The 17,009-nt window shown below is 34.0% G+C and overlaps 1 protein-coding gene across 1 annotated transcript in view; it reads right to left on the minus strand.

Annotated features, from left to right (window-relative positions):
• The window catches only part of LOC130448596 (prion-like-(Q/N-rich) domain-bearing protein 25), a 32,176-nt gene extending 16,698 nt beyond the window's left edge, over positions 1 to 15,478 (minus strand). The window contains exons 1-3 of the mRNA XM_056786020.1: positions 15,301 to 15,478; positions 13,940 to 14,185; positions 6,601 to 6,735 (exon numbers count right to left, since the gene is read on the minus strand). Coding sequence (XP_056641998.1) covers positions 6,601 to 6,735; positions 13,940 to 14,185; positions 15,301 to 15,394 — 475 coding nt within the window. The 5' untranslated portion in view covers positions 15,395 to 15,478. The remainder of the gene's footprint in view (positions 1 to 6,600; positions 6,736 to 13,939; positions 14,186 to 15,300) is intronic.
• Positions 15,479 to 17,009: the final 1,531 nt, after the last annotated feature.

The following is a 17,009-nucleotide window of genomic DNA, read 5'->3' on the forward strand; positions in this document are numbered from 1 at the left end:
TTGCGCAGGTGCAGAGTTCTAAAATTGACCAAAGTTATTGTAGTTGTTCATAAATGTATACGTTTATTTATTTATAGTTTTATAGTAGTCTATATTTGGGTACCTATTTCATGTTGGATATCTTTATGTTGAATTTATTTTTGCGAAAATTTTATATTTTAAATTTTAGATGTAAAACAAAACTGTCCATAATTCAAGCGCAGCCCTATGATTGATAATAAATAAGAGAATAAAAGAATTTGAATCACATATTTTTTTCTGGACAACAAAAACAAAAAGATATTCCATATTTGGTCACTTTCCTCTACATAATTTACTTTGAGTATAACAAATTTTGAAATAATACTCACAGATGATTCTTGGGATAATTTTAACAAGAATTTTTAATAAAAAATACTATTCTTGTTTTCTTTTGAAGTACAGAAATGAGTTTTTATTTTTAATAGATTTTGTCTTGAAATCGAAACAAGTCAATGTGTTGAAAGTTGAAACACTAGTTCTTTATTTATATGTATTTATTTGTTGCGGGGGTTTCCATTGTTGTTCATTTATTTACTACTTAATATACTGTTTATTGTTACCATTACAAAAAACACTCACAATGACACTGTCCGACACGCGTTCTGATGAATAAGTATATAAGTCATCAAGGTTTATTTATGTACTGTCAAACTGATAACTGATAATTTGATTGTACAGATGCGCATAAGAAAACCCGAAAAGACATTTTCAGTAGTCCTTCAACAAAGTATATAACAGAATATTCGTTGTATAGCATAGAAACAAATCTTTTTCATAGTTGCCTTCGAGAGCGATATAACGATTATGGCAGTCACACATTTTTAGATAGCATTTTAATAGTACGATTCGTCATTAGCTTAGAATAGACTCTATTTTTGGCGATAACCTTTCACTAGTGCAATATTTCTGTCCAGTAAGTACCCTACTGAGTTTTGATAACAGAAAAAAGTCGCTTGTGTCAGAAAATACAATGGAAATGGGAGCAATTCTAATCCCAATGCATGAAATTTTGCTATTGATTTTTGACACGGTGCATTGTCTTATTAAGACTGTCATCTGACTGTCGATATCGATTGGAGTTCGATGTGAAATATGATATGATTCATTCATTGTTGAAATTATTTCGTGCACTTTTCAATGTTTTTGTTGATAAGAGCTTGCTTGAGGCGTTCACTGCTTGCATTGACCTTGCTGTTCATGTCGCCTCCAGCAAACCAATTCTCAACGGTTCCTTTTCATGGGGCACAGTCCAAATATTATTTTTTAATCCATCTAAGCCTTGGCTCTTATAGTACGTCAGCTCTCTGATATATACACCTATCTATCGAAGGTTAGGGCTTGATATTGAGAACACTGAGAATTTATGTGCAAGATAATAACAATTGAAGAGCGATGGATCTATCACTATGTTACCACAGCTAAAAATGCAGCCTTAAGAAGGGAAGGTCATTGTAACTATGCTGAAGGTGTGTTTTTAGTAGACTACCTGCAAATAGGAGCCCCAATTTAGTTTTTTAGGTCAATTTTTTAGTCAGAAAGGAGCCACAATCACAGGTTCTTATTACACCAATTTAGTTCTAATATTACATAAGACGATAAAAGAAAAATACCGGGGAGTCTTAAGCTAAGGTGTTCTCGCAAACAGTAAGAAATCCACTATTACAACTTCCACAATCTGACAAGGGTTTTATCAATTGAACATCTGCCATATACTACAGATTTGGCTTCCAGTGGTTATCAATTTTTTTGTAAACTAAGACATCTCTTACGTGGTAACGATTTCTTCGGATAATGAATCCATATTTGCGATATACTAGAGATTGTAGAGATTGACCAATATTTCTTTTAAGAGAAATTAGAATGCAAAAATATTGATTTAAAAATGTGTCATTTTCAAAGGAGAGTACTCGTTTATAGAAAATATACTTTTTCAAAACCAATAACTTAACAACATTCCATATCACCTAAATAAAAAAGTGAAATTTCTATGAAGAATTGCTTAAAACTATGCTTATCATTATTGTTGGAGTATAGCAACGATGCGCACACTAAATATAATTGTGCCTGTGCGAAATAAAAATGCCAGGTAGACGGGAAACCAAGAGAGCCAAATTTTATTGCTCTTCCCCTTCCGTCTGAAGAGCCCCGAAGGATGACCCACCACGGTCAGTCCGCCACCAGCCCACGCGACAGCCAGTCGCATTCAGCAGTTCACATCCAGTTATCAGTGTTTATACAAAAGTGTTTTTTACAGTCCATTCATTTATAATTAAACGAAAGACTTTTTTAAGTGCATTTTATATACTGCGTTACGTGCATACTTTTATTCATGTATTATTGGGCTTCATTTATGTATTATTAATAAAGTCAATCTAATAATACTTATTGTTTATTAACATTTAACAACAGGTTATGGGCCCAGCCCAATAATACAATAAAGTAAATAAATAAAAGTGCTCATAAAGTTAAGTAACGCAGTATAGGACAATTTAAAGTTAAACACTGAAGTGAACTAAAGTAAAGTGAATTTTTCGCACGATGGCAGAAAGCGTAAGGTATAACGTGCAAAAATTGAACAGTGACAATTACTCCACATGGAGTTTCAAAGTGAAGTTGCTATTGATAAAAGACGGTTTGTGGGACGTGGTTCGTCAAGATAAAGATGCGGCCACTACAGTTCCCCCCGCAGCCGGAGCCGACACCGCCGCGATCGCTGCTGCTGGCGCAGCTACTACTACAGCCGTTACCGCTTGGCAGAAGAAGGATCAAGACGCTCAAGTCGTGATTGGCTTGACAGTTGAAGATAGCCAATTGCGATTCATCAAGGAGAAGAAAACGGCGCACGATCAATGGGAGGCATTGAAGTCACATCACCAAAAGAATACAACTTCAAATAAGGTACACCTTTTAAAGCGCGTTGTTCGCATGACTCTCGAAGAGAGCGGAGACATGGAAGCTCACGTTGCGAAAATGTCAGAATATTTTGATAAGCTCGCTGCACTAGGCGTAGAAATGAAGGACGACGTAATTGCTTGTTTCTATTTATCGAGTTTACCGGAGTCTTACGACACTCTCACTACGGCTTTGGAGAGTAGGCCCGAATCAGACCTCACCTCTGAATTCGTGAAGAGTCGATTAATCGACGAATTCATGAGGCGCAAAGGGGCTCAAGAAGTGAGGGAGATTTCAGGCAAAGAAACAGCGATGAAGGCCGAGCATAAAGCAAATAGCAGCGGCAATCAGACATCCAAAAGAAGCTGTTTCTTCTGCAAAAAGGAAGGGCACATCAAGGTAAACTGCAATAAATATAAGGCCTGGAAAGCGAAGCAGGAAAAGGGCAATAAAGTTTCCGAGGAGCGCGAACAGACAGGAACTGCTTACACGTGTCGCGAGATTTGTCTAGGCGCAAGGACAACAGAATGCAGCTGGATTGTGGACTCAGGCGCAACGAGCCACATGGTGCAGTCTCGAGAATTTTTCGACAAGATAGACCCCAGTAAAAAGGGATTTGTCTGCCTCGAAGACGAGACGAGAGCGGCAATCGAAGGCAAGGGGTCTGGGGCCATAAAGTGTTCGGCCGACGGCGAAAAATTTTCACAACTGCAAATAAACGACATGCTGCTCGTTCCCGGTTTGGGGACAAATTTATTGTCGGTTCGGAAAATGACCAACGACGGCTACGAAATTATTTTTAAAAAGGATAGCTGCAGCATCGTAAAAGATGGAAAGGTGAAAGCAGTCGCACGCGCCCCCTCAAATTCAGATCTCTACGAGATAAAGACAGCGCAAAGGGCCTGTACGGCCAATCAAGTCGTAAAAGAAAAAATCAGTGAAGGACACACCGAAAGCTGCCAACATGTTTGGCACCGACGTCTCGGGCATCGAAATCCAGATGCTATAAAGGAGATGGCAGCGAAGGGTCTTGCTACCGGCATCCTGGTAGTCGATTGCGGTATGCGGGAAATCTGCGAGTGCTGTTTGAAGGGCAAGATGCCTCGCTTAGCATTTCCAAAACAGTCATTTAGCAAGACAAAGGCTCCACTCGATTTAATTCACACAGACGTCTGCTCAATGCCGGAGCTCACGGTCGGTCGTAAAAAGTATGTTTTAACCATCATCGATGATTTTTCGAGATATACGCACTTGTATCTTTTAGAGCATAAGAATGAAGCTACGAAATTCATCAAGCAGTTTGTGCAGATGGGGAAAGCTCAGTTCAACAAGACCGTCAAGATGATCAGATCAGATCGAGGCCGTGAATACGTAAATAATGATTTACGCGGATATCTGCAAAAGGAAGGGATTCGCATTCAGTACACCGCGCCCTATTCGCCGCCGCAAAACGGCGTCGCAGAAAGAAAAAACAGGTATTTGACAGACGCTACAAGATGTATGCTTTCGGACGCTCAGCTAGGCAAACAGTTTTGGGGTGAGGCAATTCACACTGCATGTTATTTGCAAAACAGATCGCCTACGCGAGCGACAGGTAAAACACCATTTGAATTATGGTACGGCATCAAACCAGACTTAAAGCATCTACGCATTTTTGGCTGCGTAGCTTACAGACACATCGACGATCAGCAGCGAAAAAAGTTAGATGACAAAGCCGAGAAATTAATTTTCGTCGGCTACTCCGAAGAATCGAAAGCTTATCGCCTTCGCGACATCAAGACAAATGGCATAAAGATAAGTCGAGATGTGCATTTCGGTGACACTTTGAAGAAAGACGATTCTACACAGTTTGAGATTATATTCTCGAAATGCGGCAACTGCGATGAAGACCTCGAGAATAGTCAAGACAATGACAACAGTTCAAGCGAATCAACACACGGCAATGAAGATGGGTCAGACAACGAAGATTTTACTTCGGCAGAAGAAGGGAGCGGCAGCGGTTTGAGTGGATTCGCGCCGCCCGCTCGTATACCTGATGCAGCCCCAGCAGCGGTCAGGCGCTCCAACAGGTCAAACAGAGGCGTGCCGCCCGCCAGGTATGAAGCTACAGCTAATTTAGTAAAAGAACAGCCCGACCCGCTAACTGTGACCGAGGCCTTATCAAGGCCCGATAAAGACGATTGGCAGAAAGCCATGGATGAAGAGATCGAGTCTTTACGATCAAATGGCACATGGGAAATCGTGCCGCGACCTAGCGAACAAAACATCATCAGAGACATAAAGAAGAAGAGCCTCATGAACTACGAGTACTGCCAAACAGATGAAATGATTGCTGACATGCTAACAAAGCCATTAGGAAAAAACAAGCTACGATACTTTGCAGAAAAAGGCGGATTAGTATGTCAATAAATCAGGTGTGCGTTCGTTGAGGAAGGGTGTTGGAGTATAGCAACGATGCGCACACTAAATATAATTGTGCCTGTGCGAAATAAAAATGCCAGGTAGACGGGAAACCAAAAGAGCCAAATTTTATTGCTCTTCCCCTTCCGTCTGAAGAGCCCCGAAGGATGACCCACCACGGTCAGTCCGCCACCAGCCCACGCGACAGCCAGTCGCATTCAGCAGTTCACATCCAGTTATCAGTGTTTATACAAAAGTGTTTTTTACAGTCCATTCATTTATAATTAAACGAAAGACTTTTTCAAGTGCATTTTATATACTGCGTTACGTGCATACTTTTATTCATGTATTATTGTGCTTCATTTATGTATTATTAATAAAGTCAATCTAATAATACTTATTGTTTATTAACATTTAACAACAATTATAGAATCATACTACAGTACACTTACCAATTGAAATCAAATCGATATCATTTTTTACCACACTACGCAATAATTTGAGGGCATATTTACTGGAAAGTGCTTTCTACTCTGTAAACAACTTCTTTTCTAATAATATTTAATTATGGGCATGCTGCATACTGGTTTAATTTTTGCTATGGACTTATATACTAATTATCACCTATTAATATCACCTATAAGTTTGATACTCATTGTGGTTTTCTTCTGTATATTGAAATACTAGTTTATTTGTAACTTTATTTAGTTATATTTTTGTTTGTTTGTTTTGTCAGTTTTTACAAACTTTTGTCTACAAATTGTAACAATGTTTTTGAAAATAAAGCATTTCTCTTTCTATCTCTCACTTAAAAACACACTTGTATCTCGGAAATTTGTATTACTAGAAAGTGAAATTTGGTTGGATTTTTGTGGGAATATTGAATGCACAAATCTTTTTCTTTTAAGATGTTATACTTTTATAATATTAACTTGAATAAAATTTTTCTTTCTTAAAACAACTGTTAAACACATTTTTACTCTTGTTAAAAAATATATTTTGGAATATCCTAAAATGAAGGGAAAAAAAAAGATTTTTGAGTTACAGGCCATAAAATTAGGTATAAGTTTAAATATAAAATTGATAATACAAACCCAAACTATATTAAGTTTAGGTAGTAGGTAGTTAGCTCTCTCCGATCCTTAGCATTGTAAGGATATACTTCCGAAACTAATAGAGATAAAGTAATTTCCAATTGATAACGTTTTTTAGCTTTTTATTTCATAAATACACCGTTACCTAATCCAATATCTCAATAACCCCTTTGAGAGAATATTCAAAACTTACCTACAGATTTGTAACACAATCCTTGAAACTCATGCTTTCCTTCACAAATACATTTATTGTTTCTACACACGCTATCAGGTACTTTGTGATAACATTGTGAGCTATCTTCACAGCCGCTATTAATGCCTTCCGATACTGAAAAAGATTACGAGTTACGAGAGTTTAGAGTAAATATCGGATTTTACAGAATAAGCTGCTTCACTATTCTTTACATATGTGGTAACGTACAACGTCATATCTACATTACACTATCCACTTTACCACCCAGTTTACCCTCAGCATTTGAAGACTATAACTTGGTTATCGAAACGCACGTCCTCTAGGTAGTGTTCAGTACACGTCTATTAGCTTGGTATGGGTGTATCTATGTATCTAAGTGAATCTAGCAAAATTGAAACGAAAATTTTGTACAGATATTAAGGGCCGATGGAAATGTAATAATTTATGGTAACATTTTGCTTGCCAGAATCACTAGAATAGCAAGTAGCGAATTCTTTTAAATTTATTATACCCACTTTTAAAGATCAGAAAATTCCAATATTTTGCACACACGGCCTTCCAATCAGATGCAACTATACCTGCGACGTAAATAATTCAATAACTTGATGAATATTGATTGATAATTACCGACTAAAAATAATGTGTTGGGCATCGACTGTCCACCAGATGTATATAAGGTTAATCAAGCTAAGGTTTATTCGAATAGAAAAACTTGGTTAGGTTTAGGGTTAGTTCCTAACAATTGATGGGCAGAGCAGGGTGTACTTTTATCGATTGACCTATTTTAAATTATATTAATAAAACAACATGTGTAGGGAAATGTTTTTGTAAAGAAGGTACATTTATGGATTTTATTGCCAGTCCAGACGCGCGAGATGCCGATGTTCTTGGCACGAGCGTTGGCAAGTGAAGAAGGCGGAAGTATCTTGCTGTTATATCACCTCACTAAAAAAAAGAAACTAAAAACGAAGAAGTTGGTGGATGACATCAAAATAGCACACCAGGACAAAGTATTTATCCATAATGATTTACTCATTTCAGGCCACGCCTTATTCACTTTATTTCGATATTTTACTCTACCATGACGAACGAACGCTTCGTTATATGCATTTAACAGAAAATATAGTGAGATCGATTGTCTTGCCTAGCCTCCTAATGTCGTTTGGCTCGAACCCGAGAAATAACAGGGAGGCGAGACTCTCGCACCAACTTTCAATCGCGAATCTTCGTGGAGAGGGTGAATCGGAATTTAAAGATGCAAATAATATGCAATCCGATCATTTAGGATGTCATTCTAAATTTAAAATTTTTTTTTTCTAAATAATGAGACATTTGGAGATACAAATTTATTTGCAAATCGATATTGAATTAATTTAATGTTTTATCTTTTAAACTGTTATCTATTTCATCACGACCATTAAAATATAATCAAAGAGTTGCCAAAATTAACAAATATAACTGTATATGCCTTTATATAAACTACTCTGTTAATACCGGGAGTCCTTAAACTACTCGTAAAGTGAAAGGCTCTACAGGAAGTATTTATAGAACACCTAGGAGTTAAATTTTCAAAGTAAGTATATGTTTATATCCTATATATAACATTTTATGTTTTCACAAGTTGTTTTTAAAGGCAAAAGTTTATTCCGAGTTTTACAGTCCTGAATTTCATTGCTTCAAGTATAAACACTCCATTTTGAAGTACATTATTTTAATGGCATAGTAGAAATTTATAGTTCCAAGTTAAGGGTAGATTATTACATATTAACACATTCGCGATACGAAATTTTGATAACATTTGTCACACAAACGTAGAACGTAGATAAATAAAACTAGCAAGTGTTTGTTTTTACATTTCAACGGGGGTTGGAAACAACCATTAGAATCCCTTGGTGCTGACTGGTAGTTCTAGGTATCAAAAATACTTGAAGATATTATTTCAGTTAATTGAAATAATTGTTTGTTTTGTATTATTATAACAAAAAAAATTCCAATCACAGATATAATTTCTGTTCAGGGAATTGATATCCTATACAAACTAAAATATCAGGTAATAAGTATGCAATCACATACAAGTTTATTGCGCATTTTATATAAAAAATAACGGCCTGCTTCGTTATTGAAGTCTGCTTAAGCTTCTAGCGAAACCTCGAACAATATTTTCAATATTGGTTGTATAGAAAAAGTTGAAATGAATTTAAATTTAATAACAATTCGATAATATTTTATTTAAAAGCAAAAAATTGATTCTCAAAGTGAGGCATGAGAAAATTTCATTGCATACTATACTATTATTGTTTAATGTGAATTTTCGTAGTCAAAATAAAATCAATAAGATTAGTCGGAAAATCGAGAAAGAAAGGTGTGTATGTAAAAAAATCGTGAGTCAAATATAAAAGTCTCATACCCAGCATCAAGAGTATGTATTTTTGCAAAAAATGATCTTTTTAATCTGAAAATTTTGCTACTTTTTTTAATTATTCATTATGTAGTTTAGTCAACAAGTTCAGATATTTAAAAAATATAGATGAAGATACTAAACATATGAGGTTTAGTTCATTGGATACGGAATCACAACTACAAAAATGTTATTGAAGTATTTTGTTTCAGGAATAAAACTGCAATTGTTATTAACAAAAAAATGGTAGTTAATTAGTTTTTCTTTACTAACTCGAAAAATATTGATAACTAAGCAATTTGGAGAATAGCTCGTCAAAGAGGAGGAAACCTCTGATAAGGAAATTCCAACTTCCGAAACTCTATTTCCATTGTTCATAATTTTAATTTGACGTTGAATATAGGGCTCCGCACAGCTTTTATTGCATGTCCTATTAGCTCAATAATTCGTGATGACCAAATTTTGGCCAGCTTTATTTTGTTCCTGAAGCTGGATAGCAGGATCTCATGAAGTATATATATATATATATATATATATATATATATATATATATATATATATATATTTCTTCAATTTCTCAGACCTTTTGATATATTAATGCATCTAAATGTTCTGGATTTTAGGTCTCTTCTGTTTTAAAATTAATTTTTTTTTGATAATTTTTAAAAGAAAGGTAAATTTTGACACTGACAATTTGCTTACTTATATTGATTTATAGATCACCATCATCAAGAATATCAAAATAAGGATTAAATCAACTTAGAACTTTGTTCTAATAAGAAAAATTATTTTTTCCTTGATCTCTATATCTCAAATATGTAGCAGTACTCAATTAAATTATTTGTATTTTTTTCTAGTTCTTACAAAATCGAGCTATAAATTTCAATTAAATTATTTAGATCTTTTTTATCATTTATAGCTTTTCGGTTCTTATGAATGTGAACCATTTCTAAAAATTCTCTTTTTCGCGTATTAGATTCCGTTTCAAGAGTTTTTGAATCTTTATAATTGAATTTATGTTTTTTTGATATATCATGGTTCGTTGATGCAGTTCTATTTTTTTATCGTATTGATGAACTCTTTGTCTATTTTCTGAATACTGAGATATTTGCCCTATGTAGACAGCTTCAAAATTAGTACAAGGCACTTGATATATAATATTACTTCTTTTGTTTTTTGGTATTTTAGATTTTGATTTAGGGGAATATTTGGATAATGTTTTATGTCTTCTATGACTTATACTAATATCATATTTATTGAAATAATTCGATAATTGTTGGGAAAGTCCTTGTACATATGGTAAGAAAAAATGTTTTATGTTTTGATGATTCGTTTCAGTTTTGTTTTTAAATTGATTGTAGTATCTGTTTATCCTTTTCTTGAATATGTTATTTATCATTTTTTCCTGATTGCTTTTTCAATAGCTAAACGTCTAAATTCAGGATCTGATAGTTGGACAGATCTATCAGTCAAACTTATTATCACTGATTTTTTTGTGACATAGGATGGCACGAATTGAAGCTTTAATATCTTGAGAACCAAGCTGGTTTCTTATACTATTCTGTTCTTATGTTATTGTTAATTTTATATTATGTAGCATCAAGAAAATTGATTTCATTATTTTGCTCAACTTCGATTGGGAATTGAAATTTTTTAAGATGAGAATTGAATTATTTATTTATGTTTTCAATTTGATTCTTTGGTTCAGCAGTAATGCAATCATCTACATATCGGAAAAAGAATGGAATATTTATATCAAGTTTGTTTAGGACAGTTTCCTCAAGATCTTCCCTTGCCAATTGAAATGGAAGCCCCCATACATATTCTATTTATGTAGTAATGTTGTGTCACCTCTATTTTATTATACAGAATTGTTACAGAATCGTACAGAATCAATAAATGGAACGTGTACAAGGTAATGATAACAATATCTATTTTGCTTGACACACATATAGAGAGGAATTCAATAGAGAGACTTCAATAAATGGAGAGAAGAAATGCTTGATTTTATATCCCACAATAATAAAATATTCAGAAAAGAAAGCATGTAAGACCTTTATCATTGTAGACAGCTTTACAGAAGATTGTACAATGGTAAAGTAAGAAGAAGTATTTTCTTTTTTTCAAAAGTTGTGAAACAACCTTTGAAATAACGTACTAGTCAACCGTCATTTCCATATGAGATACTAGGGGTCCTGTTTGTTCTTTGTATCCTTCGAAAATGACTGAGACGTATCTGTATATTTTTGAATCGAATTTGAGAAATTGGTACCCTGTATATATCAAATGAACTTCCTTATATAACTTATTTTCAAAGTTTTCATTGAACTACTTTATCAAAATTATAATCTTATTATCTAATTGTATAGAAACTGTTAATTACCATAAAAAATAACTGAAGAAGCAACCGCCTAGACATTTATATCTCTAATTTGTCTAATATCGTTACCTGATTAATCTTTCGACATATATCAACGTCGCCAACTTAATCCTAGTTTATGACATGTTTAACACTGTGAAAAATAAACAAACGCATGAGACTATTACGCGCTTTTTATATTCTCATATTACATCAACATATGTGTTTCCATCAATACATTAATATCAAATGATTGATGGCTGGAGGTAGCACTGTAGAGAAAAGTCCAGAAATTAATAAGTACCATGTGTCTTAAAATTTGTTTGTATATTAATTATGTACATTATGAGAAATTTCTTTATTCCATATGAAGAGTTGGTTGAAAAAGATATGAAATGGAATCTGTTAGTAGCATCATAACATAATTAAGTAGGATAACAAATTTCAATGGATTATTAAATTAGAGAAATTAGCTGTCATTATGAATTATAGTCTACAATGAAAATTAAGAGAAAGTGTATTTGTCAAAAGAAATAAAAATAGTAGAATGCGAGGAGCAAATCCAATTTTGGCATCATCATGGAAAAATCTTTTGATGGGAATAACTCATTCATGAATCTACTTGTCAATGCATCCCTATAATCAATACTAGATCTAAATAATTGCAATTACAATTTTTTGCGCATTGGCTAAAGGATTATGTCCCCTACAAGCTGCTGTGAACATAATTCCAGATCCTTTTAGCTAGTGCTCCTGTCCTAGATTACTATCCATAAAAACAAAAAGTTCACGTTTTTCGCTACCCAAGGGGAGGATAATAGGAGATATTATTGGTTTGTTATTATGGCTGGTATTTTTTCGCTAGTTCTCTCAAAACGACTTTTCAGTGATCAACGCTGACTTCATCATCATCATCAAGGATTATGGCAATCGCTTATACCGCTTTAAAATCCTTTTTTGAGGTAGGTTACTCCTCATTTTCAATTTTTGTTTTCTTTTTAGTTTATCTTTTGCCTTGGCTGCTTTTTTATCATTTTCCATTCCTTTCGGTTCTGGAATTTTGCTCTCCATCTCTCTATATTAAGTGCTCTTATGTCCTCCTCTATTTCGTTTCTCCAAGTCTTTCTCAGCCTGCCTCTTCTCCTTGGCCACAATGGGGTCCATTCCGTTATTCTTTTGATCCTTTCAGTTGGTTTTCTTCTCATTATATACTCAGACCAGTTGCTTTGGGCCTTTATGTATCTCACTATATTTTTCTTCCCCAGCTCTTTCTCTTTTTCTTCCTTTTTATTTGCTCTAATTTCTCCCCCTTATGTTTTGTTATAATGTTCTTGTTCTGTAATCCTGCGTTTCTCACAATGACTTCAATATTATATTGAATAGCGTTGGTGATATTGGGTCTCCATGTTTGACGTTTTCATTTGGATGTGTCTTGTCTGCCTTGAAATCTCACTTTAATGTCACATTTACTATTAATTTTTTTGATTTTTTTGGTTTCCTTGTCTTTCTCGTTCTTCTGTCGATTTCTCTCTTTTTATTGAGTCGAAAGCCCTTCTGAAGTCAAAAAAACTTCTCTTTCATATTCCACTGTCTTTTCTAGTATTTGGTTTTGAGTGTGGATTACGTCGATAGTTCATCTTCCTGGTCAAAAGCCGTTTTGATAACCTCCTAGCTCTTTCTCTGTGACCTCTTTCAATCTCTTGTTTATCAAATTTGCCAATATTTTATGGCCAATATTTAGCAGGATTATGGCTCTATAATTCTCACCTAACTCTTTGCTCTACTCGTCTGGGATCTAGTATTGTTTGCATATCTGCTCTATTGTTGATGAATATCTTCATTTAGTTTTTCTTCGCCATATTTAAGAAGTTCCTGTTTTATTCCATCTTCTCCTGGTGCTCTATCATTCCAGAGTTTTGTTATTTCGTCTTGCACCTCATTTTCTGTGGGGCATTTTACCTCGTCCTCTTCTTCCTCTGTTAACATTATTTCATTATTTGCTTTATTTTTTCTCGTTTATTCGCTCTCTATAGTATTCTTTCCATATATTTTCCATCTCTTGTGGGTAATGTTCTATTTTGCCGTCTTTCGCTTTTATCAATCTTGCTTTTATTAATGGTTTTTGGCATTTCATGGTATTTCATCTCTTTTCTTTTATAAAATTGCATTTGCTTTATTCCTTTTCCGTTCATATTCGTCCCTACTTTGTTCATCGTTTTTGTTAAGCCATTTTGTTCTCGCTCTGTTTTTTGTTCTCTTTCCTCCTCACATTCTTGTTCATACCAATCTTTATCTTTCTTTCGAACTAATTTCTAGGAAGGTCTATTTATTTATTTGTTTCGTTTCTTTAGTTTCTAGAAATTTTGAAAATCTCTTTTGGGATATATAAAGAGTTTGTGTAGCGCAGTTTAGTTAAGTAATAGTAAATAGTGAACAGACCGAAATAAAAAGTATCGAAGAATTTAAATAAATTATATAAGTTAGTTAAGTGTTGGTGATAAGGGAATTATATAAATTAGTTAAGTGTAGTGTAAAGTATTCAAATAATTTGAGAATGTAAGAGACAATAGATGAAAAATTACCTATTAAACACTTTTTGCTATCGGTAGACTGAACATATCCGTCTTTGCATTCGCATCTGTATTGGCGACATTCAGCTGCATCTATATTACAATCGTTCGAAGTTTCACAAGTCTCGCCAATTTTTGTAACAATTTTATTGATTTGTATTTGGCACAGTTTCCTTCCATTACAAACGCATGTGGGTTTTTCACAAGTAGAATTTTGAAAAATTGAACAATCATCATCAGTGGCACACGGCATGATTCCTGAAACAGTTAAAGGTAACATTTGGACAACAAACATATTTTTAAAAAGAACCCTTAACGTCATAATGTTCTTATTCTGATTCGGTTTTCATAAATTGTGGTTTAGCAAATATTATGATAGTTTCTGGACATATAATAAACTTTGTTTCTTAAAATAGACCAACAAAGTCCGGCAGCGCGTGTGGTAAGGCATTACTCCACTTATGCGTTTCCTAGTTTTCTTTCATGGCTCTACTGTCATCCCTATAGTGAATTGAAATTTCTGAACCAGTTGGTGATATGAATACACTGTGTACTATTACCACAACGAATAACACTCACAATTACACTGTCTCATTTCCTCAGAGAAGAACTTGCCAATATTCAAGAATTGGAAGAAGAGAAAAATTCAGCAGTCAGGAATTGAACAAAATGTATTGGAATGTTGTGAATATGTTTTCTGTACTGAAGTAATCAGATGACATTGTAAGCATCTTTAGAGCGTGATCTATAAGCTCCCAATTTACACACAGCATTGTCTCTAGATGGCTTGAATTGAATAAATCCTATACTGAACTGTTTTTACTAAGATTGGACCTTGTTTTCATATTTTTATAAACAAGAATGTGGATATAAGTTTTGGCAACTATATTTTTCTGGCTATATGAATCCTTCTACAAAGAATACTCGTCTTGAAAACTCGAAAGATCTGTGTATAAAATATATACAAGAAAACAATCTTCCAAACCAAATGCTCTGTGAAACTGGTTCGTGGAATGAACACGCTACTTCTGCTGTTTCTTCTGCATTACCAGTTGCTTGGATATTTACCTACGTCTGATTCTAAATGGTACACGTCCATTTGTATACAAAAATTCATCAGAAAACTCTGTTTAAATGTAAAAGTTATATTCATTGGTATTGTATATCAAAAATGAATAATACATAAATCAGCGATTTTGCGATACACATTATAATTGAAAACACATTTGTTGGATTTCACTTGAAATTGTATCTTCCTTCATAAAACAGAACGATCGAAAATATACAAAAAACTGGAAAATCTAACCCTATCTAAAATTTATAATTTCAATCCAGTGTTTTTATAATCTACAAGATAATAAAAAAACACTCACCCATGAATTCAAATTTTGATGATATGGATGGTGTCACAAGATTAACTACCATCAAGATTATTATGAAAACTTTAATCACAACTGCGTGAAACATTTTTTGATTTTTAGATGGTATACTAAGCAAAATAATGCCCAGTTTGAGAAATCGATTCTATAGTTCAAGTTTTTAATTTTATATGAAAAAGCAAATACCATAAACATTGCTCAGTGGCGTGTGAGAAAGAAAATTATCGTCAAAATATTTAACATATTTATTAGGACCATGTTCATTTGTTTGGTTCACAGAGAAAACATTAGAGATCATAAACATCAAAATATTATTCAAGGATTGAAAGCCGGAAATATAACAAGAATTGAATCCAGAATGGGATTGTCCAAAGATCTACATATTATGACTGGGATTAAATAGGAAGACAGCATTAGCTCTATACTATTTAATATTATCATAGACATAATCATAGAATATGTATTAGGTCTACGTAGGTTAAGCCTCATCAAGACTATCCACGAGGTTACACTAGGGAACGCAAGCGCAAAATTGTGGTCGGTACGCTAGTCTTCACTACCGATCTGCACCGTGTCGGTTTTCCGGGCGCGAATCAGAACATGAATATAGTTGCATCCGCTCGCCAATACTAGTGTACTAGTAGCAGATAATGAAGATGATCTACAGCGCCTACTATATGGTATGAATATAACGGTAGATAAATCTATTATGAGCATGAGATGACTCAATCAATGGTAATAGTCAAATATCCCATTAGATGTAAATTAGCTATTAACAATGCAATTCAACTACCTTGAAGTGACACTACCAAGTGAGAGGCATTTATTAAAGAAAATTTAAGTGATAGAAGTATCAAGAGTCATCAGATATTTGAGAGAAATAATATGAAAAATCGATGTGATGACTACACAAAGCAAGAGTTTCCAAAAAATGCGTTAGATTTTGCGCATGTTTTGTAGATTCTGACTTAAGCAACGGAAACATCAACATCAAAAAGAATTATGGAGACAACTGAAATTAAATTGGAAAATTGAGGGCGTGGGCCTGAGAGAATGAGAAATCAGGATGCAGTGAAGAACAAAGAATGCCACAAAGCTGCTGTGCAAAATGGGCAAAAAATCAGACACCAACCCCACGGAGACCACTAGATAAGATACAAAAAAGATGGTATGAGAACAGAAACTCAGCGCCTGAAGAACACAAGAGAAGAATGAATTTCCGAATTGAACATGACAAAATATTAAAAAGGGTCTCCATTAGGAAAAAAGAAAGATGAATACCAGCTCCTGCTGCATTTTTGAAATAATAGGAAAAGTATTATTTTTCATTCACTACACGTTTCTTTTTTCCAATGTTTCTCTAGATTACTTTCTACATCTCCGATATATTTGCATAACATGACAGTACTAATGTAATGTAATACAACTGGATATAAACCACTGAAAGTGAACGTTCCTTAGATTCGAACGCTTCCAATATAAACATTGATGAAATAGTAGAAGCGTTTAGAGGTTTATACTTTAGTTTGATATCCAATTCAACAGCTAATGAATAAGCAATATCTTAAAGTAAAATTAGAGTATTGTTTCATTAAAATTCATAGAAGGTTCCAATTAAAATGAATGATTTGATAATTGAAATATTCGGAAAGAATTTAGGTATACAAATTTCTTGAAAAAATATTATTTTTCTTCTAAGGTAA

This window comes from Diorhabda sublineata, chromosome 9 (assembly GCF_026230105.1).
Source record: "Diorhabda sublineata isolate icDioSubl1.1 chromosome 9, icDioSubl1.1, whole genome shotgun sequence".
NCBI classification, from domain to species: domain Eukaryota; kingdom Metazoa; phylum Arthropoda; class Insecta; order Coleoptera; family Chrysomelidae; genus Diorhabda; species Diorhabda sublineata.